The sequence below is a fragment of the Nicotiana tabacum genome, chromosome 7 (assembly GCF_000715075.1).
Source record: "Nicotiana tabacum cultivar K326 chromosome 7, ASM71507v2, whole genome shotgun sequence".
Lineage (NCBI taxonomy): Eukaryota > Viridiplantae > Streptophyta > Magnoliopsida > Solanales > Solanaceae > Nicotiana > Nicotiana tabacum.
This window is the reverse complement of record NC_134086.1, coordinates 41,805,270-41,823,700: the sequence shown is the minus strand read 5'-3', so window position 1 is coordinate 41,823,700 and position 18,431 is coordinate 41,805,270. Positions and strand designations below refer to the sequence as shown.

At 35.2% G+C, this 18,431-nt stretch overlaps 1 protein-coding gene across 1 annotated transcript; it reads right to left on the bottom strand.

Annotated features, from left to right (window-relative positions):
* Positions 1-5,302: 5,302 nt before the first annotated feature.
* Positions 5,303-17,839, bottom strand: LOC107779801 (anaphase-promoting complex subunit 7). Its single transcript, XM_016600285.2, has 18 exons — positions 17,646-17,839; positions 17,459-17,527; positions 17,313-17,363; positions 17,028-17,165; positions 16,871-16,933; positions 16,502-16,617; positions 16,061-16,145; positions 14,905-14,964; positions 11,537-11,582; positions 9,687-9,760; positions 9,040-9,102; positions 8,768-8,968; positions 8,638-8,682; positions 8,460-8,553; positions 8,198-8,343; positions 6,475-6,704; positions 6,207-6,267; positions 5,303-5,773 (listed from the first exon to the last, which is right to left on the bottom strand). The coding sequence occupies exons 1-18, from the start codon at positions 17,712-17,714 to the stop codon at positions 5,687-5,689; spliced, it is 1,698 nt and encodes a 565-aa protein (XP_016455771.1). The 5' UTR covers positions 17,715-17,839; the 3' UTR covers positions 5,303-5,686.
* Between the last annotated feature and the right edge of the window lie 592 nt (positions 17,840-18,431).

Here is an 18,431-nt window from a genome sequence, read left to right as displayed (position 1 = left end):
AAGCCACCTCGTGGCATCATCACTTAGCATATCCTCACATCACTCAAGCCATCGTGTGGCATATAAAGTATCTCAGGCCCTCGGCCTCACATCACTCAAGCCACCGCGTGGCATAAATAGTAACTCAGGCCCTCGACCTCATATCACTCAGCATATCCTCACATATGGCCCTCGGCCTCACTCAGTCCGGAAATTATCATAAGCCCATTGGGCATTAATAAAACAGTAGTTCTCAAGCCAAAACATGATGTAGAAATATCTTTTAAGTTTCAACAGGGCTGAGTTCAAATAATAAGTCAAGTAGTGAGGAAACAGTGATAAAAATCCCCGAAGGGTTCAAATAGTTGGCACGAAGCCCAAATATGGTAGTCAGCCCAAATCATGATGATAACAAATGAATTTCAATTAAATATTTGGTAAAATCATCAATCGGGATGGACAAAGTCACAATCCCCAGTAGTGAAAGACCCTACGCTCATCATCCAGCGCGTATCTTGCCTCAATATAGCACTACGATGTGCAAAACGGGGTTTCAAACCCTCAGGACATCATTTACAACCATTACTCACCTCGAACTGGCTAATTCTCTAGCTCGCGACGCCTTTGCCCCTCGAATTGGCCTCCACGCGCGTCGAATTTATCCAAAATCAAAACGAATATGTCACAATATGCTAAGGGAATAAAGCCCAAGCGAAAACATTCGAAAATATCAAAAATCCCGAAATTAGCAAATCCCGAGCCCCGGGACCACGTCTCGGAATCGGGTAAAATTTACATTTTCAGAATCCTCATACCCTCACGAGTCTAACCATACCAAAATTATCCAATTCTGATACCATTTGGTCCTTCAAATCATCATTTTACATTTTTTAAAGGTTTCACAATTTTCTTCCCAAATTCCATCCCAAATCACGAATTAAATGATGAATTCAGTGATAGATTCATGTATTCTAGCCAAATCTGAGTTAAAATCACTTACCCCGATGAATTTCTTGAAAAACCTTCAAAAAATTGCCAAAATCCGAGCTCTCGAGGTCAAAATATTAAATAAAACCCAAAACCTCGTTTTCATAGAGTACCCCTCAGGTTCCAGCCTCCGCGGGCCGCACCAAAACGACCGATGTCCGCGCAAACACAACCGCGGCCGCACATGCCTTCTTCTGCAGTGACATGCTTTAGTATTTTGGCCATAACTTTTTCTATATATGTCCAAATTGCGATATCTTTAGCTTTCTGGAAACTAGACACGAAGGGCTACAACTTTCGTTTTTGAATCATCTCAAAATTCCTTGTGGATCAAAGGATATGAGCTTCCGAAGTTGGACCGACGATCTGCAAATCTTCATGACCGCGGCCGCGGTCACTTTTACGCGCCCAGCACTAAGCCAGCGCGCCCAGCGCTAATTCTACCGCGGTCAGCGCTAACAATTCTGCCTCCATCCATTTTCTAAGTTTCGAAATGTCCGTACTCGCTTAAAACTCACCCGAAACACACCCGGAGCCATCAGACCTCAACCCAAACATACCAACACCTCCCATAACATCATTAACACCTAGTCGAGTTTTTGAATCACTCTGAACAACATCAAAACACAAAATCAACTTCGGATTCAAGCCTAAGAACTCCAAGAACTCTTAAATTATGCTTTCGATCAAAAAGTCTATCAAATCTCGTCCGAATGACCTGAAATTTTGCACGCACATCCCAAATGACACAACGAAACTACTGAAACTCTCGGAATTCCATTCCGACCCCTATATCAAAATCTCACCTATCGGCCGGAAAGCGCCGAAATCTTGATTTCGTCAATCCAAGCCTAAACCTTCCACGGACTTCTAAAATGCATTCCGATCACGCACCTAAGTCCCAAATCACCTAACGGAGCTAACCAAATCATAAAAATTCCCATCCGAGATCAAATACACATAAGTCAAATTTTGGTCAAACCTTTCCAATTTTAAGCTTTCAAGTGAGACTGTTCTTCCAAATTCATTCTGATTAACCTGAAACCCAACACAAACGATTTACATAAGTCATAATACACCACACGGGGCAAGTCATGCCCGAGAACTGGCGGCGAAATGCAAAAGCTCAAAGCGACCGGTCGGGTCATTACACCCTAGTCTCACCCCAAAAGTACATGTTATAACATTCCCAACTTGTCGACTTTTCACGAAACTTATTTTCTTCAATTCATTTAGCTTTGAAGCCTTCAAACTCTCTTAGTACTTGGTATTCATGATCTTAAATATTTGTAATCTCCACTGTAAAATGATTAACTTATTTACGTACTTTCAAAGTTGATCTCATTTCTGAGATTATATCAATTGACTTACGGATACTCTAACGTACGAAAACATAGGGTGTAACATAAATATGCTTTGCAAAGCTCTCGTAGGCGAAGTTTTTGTAACGATCCGACCGGTCATTTTGAGAATTTGCACTTTTCTCGGTAGTTTGGGGGCACAAGTAGCTCCGTATGATGTATTAGGACTTGTGTGCAAAATTTGAGTTCATTCCGAGTTGATTTGATATGTTTCGGTGCAAGTTTTTGGAAGTCGAAAGTTTTAAGTTTGATTTGAGATGCATTTCGTTGTTTCGATGTTGTTATTCGTGATCTGAGGCCTCGAGTAGGTCCGTATTATATTATGGGACTTGTCAGTATGTTCGTACGGGGTCACGAGGGGCTCGGGTGAGTTTCAGATAGGTTTGGGCTATGTTGTGCTCGTTTTTCTTATGTTTCAACGTTGTTTCTTCAAGCATAAATGATACCAAATTAAGCAAATGAGCTCCAATTTCTGTTGTGATTGAAGCATTAGATCTGTATCGTAATTTTGGAGGCATAGCAAAAAGAATCATTGAAATTGGATATCGTATAAGGATTTTATGGTCATTTTACAAAGAATTGGGTTGCCAGATTTTTTCAGATTAATTACAAAATTCCCACTGACTTCGTATTTAAAAATCTGCACTATTTCTAAATATTGAAACCAACATATCTCCTTCATTATAAGGCCAAATGGAGTTATTCAAAAGCCTATCTTGACTGAAATTTCACAAGGAATCCATTGGGGGCATCAAAAGCAAGTTTCGGGATCGTTTGGCATGCAAAACGAGGCAGAACAGCTAGGCAAAATTACTTAATATGAAGGTTTGTTCATTTGGTCATATTTTGAGTTGGGGAGCTCGGATTTGGACAATGTTTGGCGACGATTTTCACCATATAGATTGGGGTAAGTGTTCTATACTCGATTTTGGTTATATTTCATGAATCCATCTTCGTTTTTGGCATTTGATTAATGATTTCAAAGTGAAATTTAGGGGTTTTATCTAAAATTTCATAAAGTGAATTTTTGAGTTTTGAACACCGATTTGGAGTTGGATTTGAGTGAAACTAGTATGGTTAGACTCATAATTGAATGGGTTGTCGGATTTTATAAATTTTATCGGGTTCCGAGGTACAGGCCCGGGTTAGGCTTTTTGGCCGATTTTGGGCTTTTGATTAAAGATTCGACCTTTGTCGATTGGGATTGGTTCTTTTAGCATTGTTTGATGTATTTGAGTTGTCTTTTGGCTAGTTTTGAGTCGTTTGGAGGTCGCTACGCGTGAGATGGCACTCTTGGAGCCTCGCTTGGCTTGTTCGGCAGTCAGAATTAGCTTGTTTGAGATAAGTAACTCTTCTAAACTTAGTGCTGATGGTATGAAACCCCGAATTACGTGTTATGTGGTTGATGTTGAGGTGATGCACATGCTAGGTGACGGGCGTGTGGGCATGCAACCTGTGAATTGTGACTCCATTGTTTCCAGGGCACTGAATAGTGGCCTTATTTTGTTGATATCTGTATTTTCACCATGTGATAAAGTAATTGAGTTGTGATCTATGTTAGACATCATGTCTAGGCTACGTGCTTATCCTATTGGGACCCACTGAGGTTATTTTTGTTGTTGAGTTATTTTCTTTCGTTGTTTTATATACGCAGTCATACGCATTCATATGCATATCATATCTCAGTCTCTGTTGTTATTTACTGATACTTCATATCATCATTTTTGGGCTAGTTTCATGACATTGTGAGCCCGAGAGAGAGAGAGAGAGACTGAAAAGATAGATGACTGAGTGAGGCTGAGGGTTTGATTTGAGATATTGTTACTATGGCACGTGAGTTGTCCGTGCAGCACGTGAGTTGTCCGTGCGGATCCTGATATTGATACTATGGCACGTAACTTGTCTGTGCAGTACGTGAGTTGTCCGTGCGGATTATAGCGCTTGGGTTGAAGGAGCCTCTCCGAAGTCTGCACACCCCCAGTGAGCACAGTCGACTATGTATATGTATGTGGATCGGGTTGCACGCCGCAATGATTATTGTACAGTGCTGAGTGACTGAGTGTGCTGAGTATTGAGTACGGTTAGAGATAATGCGAGACAGTAAGGTTGAGTATTCTAAGAGCGTGAGTACATGATTCATCTCTGAGATACATGGCATTGACATGCACACATGACATACAGGCATATAGATGCATTTTTCCTCATGTTGTACAGTATCACATTATTCATGACTTTTCACACAGATTGATATGTGGTATAGTGAGGTATTTCACACTTGTTATCTGGAAAGATAAAATGAAACATCTTATTTATTGTGGAAATGATTTTTGGAAAAATTACAGTTTTCAAACTATCTCATATTTTTTTAAGTTTTCGGTAAAGGATTTGGGTTTTCACTAATATACTTGAAAAGTGGAACTATTTTTCGGAAAATTATGAAAAGGTTGAGCATGTTATCTAGAGCTACTTCTTTATTTACTTGCGCTATATTGTTATGAATTGTTGTTAGTTATTGGTGTTGGACCCAATCTATGTACCAGCTCGTCACTACTTTCAGCCTAAGATTAGGTTTGTTACCTATTGAGTACATGAGGTCGATTGTACTCATACTACACTTCCTACGCACTGCGTGCATATTTCAGATGCTAATGTTACTGTGCATGGAGGGAGCTAGCATTGAAGGTGCACTTGCGATCCAGACTTAACTGCCTCTTGTTCATGGTAGTCTTAGATTTTGTAAAACTCTGTCTATGTACGTTCAAACAGAAGATGTATTTACTTCATATCAACTTTGTAAACTCTATTATTAGAAGCTCATGATTTGTACTACCAGTCCTTGGGAATGTATAAGATTTAGATAATTTCTTTGATTAATTATCCTGTTAAATATCATTGAAACTGAATAGATATTAATTGACTTACCTAACGGGTTGGGTTAGGTGCTATCACAACTAGTGAATTTTAGGTCGCGACAGTTTTACATCAAATAATTTGTTGAAAATCTTTGGAGTTCTACAAAATTGTCGGTACAACCTTCCAGAGGGTAAATTTACATCGAGGATAGGACAAAAGGACTACAATAGATTACAACATATGGGCAGCCATAATATGATCTGAAAGGAAGAGAGACTGTAGCTGAACAGTCTTGACTCGCGAAGAATTTGTAGTGTAGAACACGAGGTAGCCACAACAAGTACCTTATTTGAAATTCGCATTAAGCTCTTGGAAAGGCCACAAAGAATCTGCTGCTGGTGAAGTGGATTTCTGCTGTTTTTATATTAGATGCCTGCCAACTGAACCAGTTCTCCTAAACATGTAGCAGAGCAAGAGAAGAGCTTAAAATATGTTTCTGTTCCTCATCATAAAAGCTCAGCCTCTTCCTGGTCTGCATCAGCATCCTCGACATCATTCTCTTCATCTTCTTCAGGAGCATCAGGATCTACTCCCTGCCGAAAATGGATAGGTTCATTTAAGCACACAGTGGAACCAAAAAAAACTGTCTAATGAAGGGCTAGCGTAAATACACTCAATATATGCATGACATCAAGCAAACATAAGTAAACAAATACCAAGGCCAAAATGAATTTGGGTGTCCCATGATGGATGGAGAATTACTAGCCAAGTTTAGTAGAAAACATATCTTATAAGATTCTTTTCAATAATCGAGAAATTCCCGAGCGCCAGTGTGGCATGGTTCGAAATTCTTCTCCACTTAAATACTAGGCTTGCGTCTGCGGCAGGGTTCGAACCCGTGAAGTGCCCTAACCCACATGACACAGGATGCACTCTTACCCCTAGACCAAAGCCGTGCGGGCCATATGTTCGGATTTAAGACAAGCATATAAAGGAAATGATTTCACGTTGAACAGGAAACAAAACCTTGAGCTGCTTCTCCAGGCGCTCCAACCCTTTCTTTGCAGCTTCATTTTGGGGATTTATCCTGACAGGCAGAGCAAAAAATTGTTTTAAGTAATTGGAATTATGTCACTTTCATGCAAACTGCTTCTCTTCTCATTTCTTTTACCTTCTAGAATTTAAAGCACAGATAAGTTAAAGGGCTGATGTGAGATTAATTATCTAACACATCTAATGCCTTAAAATCTAGCAGAAAAAGATTGCAAGAAAATTCAAGGAAAAGTAGGACTACCTCAGTGCTGCCTGGTAGTGTGACAAGGCATCTTGTGGCATATTTGTTGCAGCAAATACTTGGGCAAGCTTAACATGCAACGAGTCATCAGCCCAATCCTTGAGATACCGCTCAAGGAGAGTAACAGCATCTACAGTTCGACCTTCAATGACATGCAGTTCTGCCAAGGCTAGCGCTGCTCCAAGATAACCAGGTTCCAGCCTTAGTGAAGATTCATAGAACTTCTTTGCCTGTAAAAAGAGTTGGTACTTGAAATTTCAAGAAAAAGGAAAAGGAAATAAAGTGCTACTCAGATATACTATATTGTTATGTTTTCTCCCGTAAGGTAATATTTTATTAATATTGTGGGGAAAAACCCCCATATACAAGAGGTATACCAAAAGTAGAGAACCTACACAAAGATATGGTTATCTACAAAACCACCCAATCATCTATACAAACATGAATCTCGCGGATTTTTGAAAAATATATAACTTAGAAGATAGCTGAAAGATTTTTTTTTTCCTTTGGTACCATAAGAGAAAAATACAAACAAAAAAGACAGAGAAGAACAAACATACTTCCTTAAAAGATGGTACAGATCAAGTCTTACCAAATTGGATTTCCTTTACATGCAAAAAGAGAAAATGTCAAATGAAAATTTGAGACCTATGTATAGTTTGACATATAAAGAAAAAGCACCATACCACTTTAAAAAAATCTATATTAAAACGTGTTGCGATACCATTCTTTTCCGCATAATGTATAAGATTTATCTATTTCAACTTTTAGTTTTCTGATTTGGACTTTTATAAACTGAAACAGAAAAATCATTGGTCAACGAAGATTAAAAAAATGTCCAATTTTAGGTGACACGATCACTGTTTGTGTATTAAACCAATTTTTCCTTCAGATTGATATTCTGAAATATTTCAAAATACTACTCCCTCCGTTTCAATTTATATGAACCCATTTGACTGGGCACGGAGTTTAAGAAAAGAGAGAAGACTTTTGAACTTGTGGTATAAAATGAAGCACATATATTTTGTGTGGTTATAAATCATTGTATAAAGGTAAATTGTTTCCAAATAGAGAAAGAGGTCATTCTTTTTGGCACGGACTAAAAAGGAAATAGGTTAACATAAATTGAAACGGAGGGAGTATTAATCTTTCAAAAGTCGACCTGTTTTGTACTTTTTATAGTTCCTAAATATAAATGTTTGTCCTTAGAGAAAAAATGTATGAGATCAATTCAAAAAGTAGACAGTTCACTTTCATACTCCAAAAATGTAATTGATTCTGGGGAGACGGAAGTAATTCTTAACAATTTTAAATCTATAAAAGTACAAGCTTCAGAGCATTATCCCAGACATTTCTGTAATCAAAGATTTTTTACAAACATTATAAGAAAATATTACTTAAATATTCTTTTGAAATGTAAACTAGATACTTTAATAATTTAGGTGTATCAGAAAAGCATGTTCCCAGCTCTCACCTTAACAATCTTGTCAAATCATATAAAAAATTCAATTTGAAAGAAACAGTATATAAATACATCTTTAAAATTTTGCAACCAATAATATGCAAGTAGGAATCCTGCTGCTACCTCTGTTAGTTTTAAATTTCACCAGAACCTTTATGATTCTCTAACAAAAAGCTAATACGAAATATCAAATAAACCAGCTAACTCTGAGGACTCAATTCAAAAATCAAAAGGTAAGAAAGAAGGACATCTCAATTATACCTTTTCCCTCCCACTAGTATTACTAGCATGTACATCACCCACCAATTTTAGAGCTTTTGCTGACTGTGGCATGGCCTTCATTGCCTCCCTTGCAGCATGCAGTGCCTCCTTGATCTTTGAAATTGCTAAATAAGAGCGTACTAAACCTATGTATTTGAGAGAAACTCATTAAGAAAGGAATGGAATAATGCAAAGGCGTCATTCAAAGAAGCAGAATGCTAGTAACCTATACAATCAAACTTCACCCTCCTTTGAAACAAACCTTGATAAGAACGAAGATCAGGTCTCAACTCTTGAGCACCTCTAAAGGCAACCACAGCAGCTTCAGGTCGATTCATCGAGAAGAATAAATTTCCCTAGATGTTGGCCAAAACAAAGAATAATCTAACTATGTGGCATTGAAAAGTATTCACTACACACAAGAACAAATCTAAGCGCACCTTCATTATATAACCTGGTATATGTCTCTCATCAATGCGGATGCTCTGGTTGCAAAAAAGCAACATTATCACTAGTTTATGCTTGATTCATCAACAACAATCTCAAAAAGTAAAACTAAACAAAACTAACCTTCTCAGCATAAGATAAAGCCCCTCTCTCGTCTTTCCTTTCCCATAAGACAGACAAGGCCACAAAAACCTCAGGCCTGGTCGGGTCTATGTTTAGTAGATCATGTACTAATTTATTCAACTTCGAATAATCAGATTTCTGCTTTAAGAGCATAGCATACTCGTCCATATAAGTTATAACATACGGATCAGTGGATCGAACCTGTAGAGACCATACAATGTTATATGTAGTACACATTTAGAAATGATAAAAATATCACATCAAGATGTAGCACTCGTTTTACCTTTCTCAAAATCTGTTATAGCTTCTTCAGTTTTTCCAATGATGGCTTCAACCTTCAGAAACGTGAATATGAGACAGGGATACGCATAACATTTTGCTTATTTTCAGAACAAAGTTGCCAGAGAAAAAGCTGAGACTCTGTGTCCTTTAAGTGTTTAGGGTAAAAACTGTCATCCTAAGAAATGAGCATTCGACCATCCGTGAAAAGAAACAAATACGAAGAGTAGTTCTCTAAATCTGGGTAATTTAGAACAATCATTACAATCAAGGAATTCCCTTGAAAGCAGGGCAAAGATGTAAATGATTAGACCAGACAAATCTAAAACATGGAAAGATAATGCTAGGCATGTGATACTTCACTATATCGACCTGTCTACGTGAATCTGACACCAGTAAAGGAGATAGCCAGTATAGAGAATATTTGATCCACAAGAAAGAAAAGGAACAACTACTTTCACATAACCCTGTTATATTTCAAATGATACAACCATGAGCCTCTGACATGTTAATCATGATCATTGTATTGCCCATTTGACCTACTGCCAAACACATGTAAAAAGGAACTATGAATAAAAGGAACATTGTACTATTCAATGAATATTTACAATAATTTTCCATATAGTCATTCTTCCCTAACCTTAGCCATTTCAAGCAGTATATGTATGTTACAAGGGAATCGTCGCAGAAGCTCAGCAAAAATTTCCAGACCACCTGCAGAATAAGAACAATCAAACAAAAACTAAGACCAAGTAGAAACGAGTTTTTGGCTAGAGGACATTTTGATAGCACTTTGCCCCTGTTCTCCCAGTTCAAAGACAAACAGATTTTTTTGATAATATAAATCTTCCAGTATACAAGTGGTATATGTGTTATGTGTTTCTTTTTGTGCTATTAGAAAAAAGAAAAGCAACAGCAGATATACAAAATTTAGGAGACAGAGAACCCAATGAAGCTGTTTTCATTTGCTAATCAATTACAGTGAGTCAATGAGCAGGAGGGTATCCCCTGAAGTTAGACTATTCAGGTGTGAAGATTAGCAAGACTCCTGCCCTTACATTTTTTATAACCGCCATAACATTTATCTTCATATATCGCAAAAAAATCAGTTTTCCCGAATAGTTTTCTGAAAAATCAAACCAATTTTAGTAAAAGAGAAGGGGAAGGATAATTTTTAAATACTGAAAAATCAATGATCAGGTCAGCTACAATTTTAGCGACTAGTCATTAGTTTGATCAATTTCTTTTCTTAGCATAGCATGTAAGAGAATTTGAAAATCATCACTTCGGTTAGTTTCCATCAGCAATTTTTAGATTACTCCCACAAATTTGATACCCTATATCTTATTAATTCTAATATTTTAATTAATAAGATTAGCTTCTACTCCCTCCGTTTCAAATTAGATGAGGTACTTTCCTTTTTAGTTTGTTCCAAAATAAATGACACATTTCTAAATTTGGAAATAATTAAACTTTAAACTCTTCATTTTACCCATTTTACTCTTAATGAGAAGCTTTTATAATCACACAAATGTCATGGCCCCACAAAGCTTTTACCCCTTAAGCTTTTAAGACCACAAGTTTTAAAAATCTTCTTCTTTTTCTTAAACTCCGAGTAAAACTACCTCATCTAAATTGAAACGGAGGGAGTAATATTTTTATTTATTTTAATAGCAAAATCAATAAAGATTTAGGAATAACTTTCTTTAGAGGGCAAATGTTAAATTGCTTAAAAATACTGAGAACATTCGCTAAGTTTGGTCAAAAGTAGATGGTACGTGTCATATAAGGTATAAAGTAATATTACTAATTATTAGTTAGAGTTAATACAGTTAGAATATAAACATGTATAAACAAGTAGATAGAGTCAACGAGATACAAGGAGGTATACCATTAAAGCAACAAAGACCGAGAAGGGGTGCAAGCTGACAAAACCAATAAATTGTTTGGTCAGTTATTTCACTGTAACAATTCCCCATTGTAGTATAGCTTCAGGTTTTCCACAATATAATTTCTACACGATCACATTTAGTATCTTGTCAGATTTTATTTTGAAATTTAAGTATGAAAGCGATACAACAATCCAACTAATTTGAATGAATCTAGTGACACTCAATTATATACATTAGGTTTTACAAATTAATACGTTACCTTAACATTCCCTCCCTATTAAAATAAGAACAGAAATTTTCTCGTTTGTAACAGTTTTAATATTTTGAATTTTCTTCAACATGCTACGAATACCATACTGTTTCTCTTACAGCAGAATATTTTAGAAGTACTGAAAAGTAGAGGAAAATTGCTCCGCTGGTCGAACAATGATTTGGGGCTTCATCTTGTACCTTTAATAAAAGTGGATAGAGTGATGGTTTGACAATTTATTGTGGCCTCTTCAGTATTCAGAGGTATTGTATCAAGGGTCAAAGTAATACTGCAACTATAAGCTAAAATAGTCAAACCGGCACATTTTAATTAGGAAAAGATTGTCACCTTTATAATCATTTGAAGCAATGCAACATTGGGCTTCAACATAACGCTGCACAGGAGGAAAAGAATAATATGAACATTAGATAGATATTATCGATGAAAAACTAATGCTTAAAAGACTGGAATAAAGTGAACATTGGCAGATAACCATCCGACGAGATCTTAAATAATTATACCAACTAGTCTTAGGGTACGCGCTTTGCGCGTGCACCCATATTATTGAATATATAATTTTAAAATAATATAAATATCATCAAATAATATATTTGACTATGAAATTAAATGAAAGAAAAAATGTTGGTTCTTTGAAAATGATAACTGTTGATCCCATTTTGTTAGCTCAATAAAGGAAAAATCTTCCCCATAGAAGTCTGCATATACCTTATTGTAATTTGTGAGATTTTTTATGGGAATATCTTATGAAAATTATCGTTATTTCTGCAGCCTAATACTTAAAAAAATTAAAAATATTTTTATTAATAAAGATAAATTAAATAATTTGAAATTGAATCTTTTGGTCTTGATAAATGATGAGGTTGGCTTTATAGCTCATAGAAAAAAAATAATAAGTGACAATACAAAGTCAACTGATTTTGAGTTACTATTTTACAACTATTAACTTAATATAGAACAAATGTTGCCGTTTTTTGGAATAAATGCAAATAATAATAATAATTCACGACAACTTATTTAGAATATATTTTGTCTTCCACTATTTCATCTTTATCATTTTTAGTTTACATTTTTACTAATTGGACTCTTAATACAAATTCTTTAACTAAATTGTTTATTTTTTCACTGTTATTGCGCCTTTTATGGAGATAAATTTATGTATCCTAAACTTTTTGCTAACCTGAAAACTAATTTACTTATATGATGAATTTAAAAAATAATTAAAGTGGATTCTTTTGCTAATTAGTAATTCAAAGACTTAAATTTTTTCTGAGCATTAAAGGAAATAGTATGTGTTTTGTCTATTCAAGTTCTTCATATATTAGCTCATTCATAGTTTTGAATATTTTTTACTACAATTATAATTTTTTCCAATAAAAAATTTGCATTGTTGAAGAGTAAAAATTATTCTAATATTTCAATTTTGAATTTTTTGTGTTTATAAAACTCTCAACCATTTTTCTTTCTCTCTGTCTTTTATATTCTTAAATATCTTGTTAGTAATTTGTCTTATTATTGATCAGTGTACTTTTCAAATATTATACAAAAACGATATCTAGAAGCTAGAATTTAATTGTAATTAGAATTTCAAAAGTAGATATGACATGTTCATTGAATAACATGAGAAATTAGAAAATGAAGTCCACTTAAATTCATTTACTTCTCTAGAAGTATCGTTAGGTTTGATTAGGTTTTCATGCTTAGCATCCTAATAAAATAGACATAAAATAATGTTCTAAAATAGTATTATTATTATAATTTTGCTTAACACTTGTTTGCACTAATTGTAATTAAAGAATATTAATTGTTTGAGCTTCTTGTTCTTTTTCTTACTTTTGTAAAAGTAAATATAGATAGAAAAGATTATTTGAAAGTTGAATATTTTTATACTAAAATTAGGACATAAAAAATGATACTTCATTGGCCAACGAAGCAATCTACAACCTATTCTAAGTCGTAAGTTTTCTTTTTCTCAAAAAAGGAAATCTTGTTTAGTTTTTTCATGTTTATAGCATACGCTGGGCTTCATTATATAGAAGTTTAGACAAGAATATTTTAGTATGCAAAATTTTACTTGATTTAGAATCTAATATTAGGAAAATAATGTACAAAATTTAGTTGATTTAGAACTCCTAATTAGTAGAAAATTTATTAAATGACTATTTTGTCTAGTGTGAAATCTATTTTGAAAGGGTAAAAAAGGCAAACGACATTTCGCTAAGGGCCTTCGTTCTTTTAATATGCATGTGAGGTGGCACTTATAGTTGACAAGTTTAAATACTAAAAGAGAATTGCAAAACCACGAGGTGTTTGAACCAAAAGGTTGGTAACTAAAATGGTAGAAATTTGGAAACCAAATCCAACGAAATAAACAATCTTAGATTTTACTACTTTCCCCATTTCACTCCTTTCCCTGACCATCCCCTATCAGAAGGCTTTGTACCTCCCCTAATTGAAACATAATGAAATTGAAGTCGCTTAATTCTTTAATTTTATTCAAAATTTCCATGCATCACTTGGTGTAAAAGAGCCATCTTATCAGCTGTTAATTTTGTGTGTAGACCATTTCGGAATCGAAATTGTAAATTTTTTTATACGCCTATCAAAAAAATTGTAAACTTTTTTATACACGTGTGATAAGGGTATTTTTGTTGAAGAGCTTCAGGACTTTGGTCTAATGGTAAGAACACGACGTGAAGGGCTTTGGTCTAATAGTAAGAACACAACGTGATGCATGGATTAGGCCACACGTCACGAGTTCAAATACTGCCGCAGATAAAAGCTTACTATTTAAGTGGAGAAGGGTGGAGGGACAAGCCCGTTATCTATCGAGTTTCGAACCTTGAGCCAACTGATCCTAGAAGATTTCTTATTTTCTCCTTTATTAGAAAAAGGAAATTTTGTGGAGAAGTAAAGGTCTTTTGTATCTATCTAACTTTGCATAGAGTTTCATCTACATCTTTCCAATAAGTAGAGATATGGAAGGATCGGACATCTTGGGCACATTCTTGGTTCCTTTTATAAACTCTGATGATTGCACATTGATTGGCAACTTTTCCATTGTACATGCTTAATTTCATATTCGTCTCAATAAGCTCATTTTCCTCAACCACATAGCAAACTTATTGTTTATAGTTTTCATGTGTTGTCACCATGGCAATCTGGCACACCTGATCTATCAACTCATGAGTAAGTCTCCTCGGGTTATCTCAGTCACACTAGGATGGCACCCTTACCGATGAATCAAACTATCTTCCGATATAGCGCATTTACGGTTACCCATGACATTCTCCTATATAGAGTTATTGCAGTAGCAATGGGCTCCTACCCCACATAGCAAACACGAGATATGAAAACCTAAGGTTGTCATTACTGCCCTCATTCTTCAGTGGGGTTTAAACTAGAAAGCAATTTGGTCCAATTTGGCTTTCATTTTGTATTTTGGAAAACAAAAAAGAGAAATGAGTCCAGCATCCCTCCACGCACATTAGCAGAACAGGAAAGGAACTAGCAATGGGGTTAGTATTGGGAAAAAAATTGACACAAAGAATTTCTATCAAGAAACCCCACAACCCAATAACAAGTTGCCAGTTTGATAAAACACAAAATGCAGCACAACATAAAAATATATAATCGGATAAACAGAGGCAGCTCAGTCTTTAGTGAAAGAAAGTTAAACCACATCATTGTTCACTAACCTGTAACCAACGACTTGAATCAAAATGATCAAAAGTAGACCTTGCACCTCGAGTTGGGGTCTGCAATATCAAGAGTAAGCAAAATATTGTGTTATGATTGCTCCAAAACATGTCATGAGTTCTACCCAAAAATCCACGTTAATTAATTACACTCATGGAATGACAGTTTCTAGCAAGATAATAAAAGCATTACACGGTTTCAAATTACCATTTATCATTAGCTCTCTAGGTCCTGACTCTTGCAAGAGCACCCCACAGGGATTGGAGGTGTGGAAACATAAATGGAGCACTACAAGTCATCTTCCTCCTCCTTGGACAGTAAGCAAGAGAGGAGGTGAAGTAAAAGCAGAGGGGTAATACTCTCCAAGTTCAATTCTTCAACCCATCCAAAGAAAGACAAAACGTAAGAAGTATATTCCTGTCGTAGTAATATGATAATTCTTCCATTCTATGCTCCTCATATACATTTTTTTACGCTGCACCAAAGTTATTTTAATGGTTCACACTTAGGCGCGTTCAAAAATATTTTAACACTCAGGTGATGAAATGTTCTTTTTCTTAAACAACTAAGAGAACAGCCTTCTTCCGAAGCAGTATAAAGGGTGTTCCCTATATTATCAGCCAATTATCCCCTATTTAAATAAAGCAAAAAAGTAATTGTTTCACGATACACTGCAGCAGGGGCATGATATGCAATAGCATAACTCAAATGTGTAGATGACTCTGGCTGCAATGGCTCTTCAACTTAGGAGTAGATAGCCTTAATGTTATGACGACTACATTAGATGAAAGTTATGATCAAAGAACTGAAGAAGAGACATTCTTCTCCCTTCACTAATTTAACCACGCATGGGCAAACCCAACAATTCGATCTTCGTAATTTGAAGATAAATATAGGAGGGACAAAAAGGATGATAAGATCCAATTACACATTTAGATTTTGATATAAGAGGTAAAATTTTCAGATGAGCAACTATAGGCATTAAGAAATTAAAATTAAATGAAATGCATTGCTAGGCATTCTTATTGAAAATACTTTTGTTACCATCAAACCTTTAACAATCACGCAGTTTACTGTAAGCAAAGTTTTTTTCTAACATCTCTTTTACAGAAAGGACGGTGAAGCCATATATACTGAATATCTGGTAAAACAAACCTGTGGAAACAATGAAATAATGTCCTTAGCTGCCACACCCAACTCCGCCAAAGCTATGATAGCCTCAATGATGTAAGGGCAATGCCTGTGAATAACAGAAAGCAACAACAGTAGGATGGATAAGACTGAGGTGTATTACAAATCAACCAATGACTGTGACACTTCATATTGCTCACTTCTTCTGCAGGTTAATCTATAAAAAGGTAGGGTCCTGAACAGGGACAGAAGAAAGAAGGAAAAAGAAGGCTAAAAGCAAAATTACCTACAAAGAGAAAGAGTAACAAATAAAGTTTACTGTTTTCTTTTCTCTTCTTGTAATGTCAAAGACTAAAAAGTTAGAAGAAGGAGAAACTAAGAAAAACATCTAGAGAAGTAAAAATAAGTACGTATACACTATCATAAGCAAATAATATTGTCTTAAAAAATCAAAACACGAAAGACCTTAAACACTCTTTATAGCATGTAACGGCTGCACGAGTATGTCTAGAACTTCGATAAAGTTTTCCCATCATGAGATTCATCTGCAAATTTCTTGCTTTGCTTGGGATTCCTTCCATCTGCGACATAATGGGGAACAGAGACTCAATGCTTGCAACTAATTTTCTCCAAAATAGATGTATAAACACATAGGATAGAAGTAAATGGCAATATTCAGTTATGCTGAGAGACTGTATTACAAAATGCGTAGCAACAGTGAAAGAAATGAGAAGAAGAAAAAACATAATTCCTTTTTCATCACAAATAGGTATCCACCAAACATTCTAAAACTATGTCCGCTCCAGATAATGAAGAGTCATAAAGATGACTGACCTCGAGAAGAGCTGCTCTATTCTCATTGAGTGCACAATGTGATGATGCAATCTTGAACTTCACCTATTATGATATGAAACAGGAAAGCCAACAAAAGACCCTCAGTAGTGTCTCTATGAGTTTAGCATTTCCAAGAATTAGATATACACCAAAATACCTCATTCTCATTAATTGCTGAAATGTTGAAAGAATTTGGCGATGATGACCTGGTTGATGCAGACAGTGCACTTCTAATGGGTGTTGCATTTTGCTTAGGAATTATTCTGTGGCAGTGCAATGCTTGTTTGTACGCGTGCTGGCAAAATAGTGAACTAAATAGTTTAACAACTAACACTATATGATCAATCTTAGTACCATACAAGTGAAAATGCACCCTTTATCAATAATTAAATTGCAGTACATGGGAGATCAATCTAAAGTCCAAAATAACCAAATTATTTACAATAGCTCTCTTGTACTCTTTCTCTCGAAACAAAGCATCGCCGAGAAGCACCTGCATAACAAATTACAAACAATCGATAAATCAATTCGTAAATAAACAAAATAAATTCCAATTTATTTATTAAAAAAAGGAGAAAGTAAACAAACCAAATTTTCAGCCTTGAGGTGTGGACTTGTTTCAATACTTACAGAAGACGACGAAACAAGAAAACATCCCTAAATTTCAATCACAAAAGAAACCAAAGATCAGGATCACCTATGCAGTAAATTACAATAATTCACAATGAGAAAAGGTGAAATCTCAAAAACCCTAAGGGTTAGTTAGTGAAAATACAAGCATTTGAGCAGAAGGGAACAAGCCGTGGTCCAATAGAGTGCTCATCTGGTCTTTCGGAACGTCCATTATTGCTGATGAGGATGAGCTCGCTTATTGAGAGAACTGGTTCAAGAGTGTGTGTGTGTGTGTGTGTGTGTGTGTGAAGAGTAGCTGATTCTTGAAGCCGCTCGCTTTTTTGAATTCCCTTCTTTGAGTTTAGTATAGCTTGGTTGGCAAAGCTTTGGTCGAATTTTTTTTTTTTTTTTTTTTGCCAAAAGTACTTTTGGCAAAAAATTGAGGTATTTGGTCAAGCTTTTGGAATGAAAAAAATGCTTTGAGAAAAAGTAGAAGCAAAAAAAATAGTTTCTCTCCAAAAGCACTTTTTTGAGAAACATTTTTGAGAAAAAATACACTTAGAAGTAGTTTTTTAAAACTTGGTCAAACACTAATTGTTGCTCAGAAGTGCTTTTCAAACTAATTAGTCATACATAAACTGCTTCTAACCAAAGTACTTTTGATAAAAACACTTTTAAAAAATAATACTTCTCAAAATAAGTTGATTTTTACAGCTTTGCCAAACGAGCTAGTAGTCTCAATGTTAGTTGCACGAGAAGTATGTATTAAAAATAATAAGCTTTCAATTGCTTACGCTGTTGAATATGTATAAAGTTAATAATCAATTCCTTAAAATAAAATCATCTAATATATAATTCGAACCAAGTCATTAATAATATTTTTGACATAATATAGTAGGACGAAGTTGAATTAATTAAATATGTTAGAATCACAGCATTATGTGATTAA

Coding starts and splice junctions, on each gene's coding strand:
- LOC107779801 (XM_016600285.2), bottom strand. CDS start 17,714: ATGGACGTTCCGAAAGACCAGATGAGCACTCTATTGGACCACGGCTTG. Junction 8,683..8,767: donor CTTTATCTTATGCTGAGAAG/GTTAGTTTTGTT, acceptor TTTTGCAACCAG/AGCATCCGCATTGATGAGAG. Junction 8,554..8,637: donor TACCAGGTTATATAATGAAG/GTGCGCTTAGAT, acceptor GCCAACATCTAG/GGAAATTTATTCTTCTCGAT.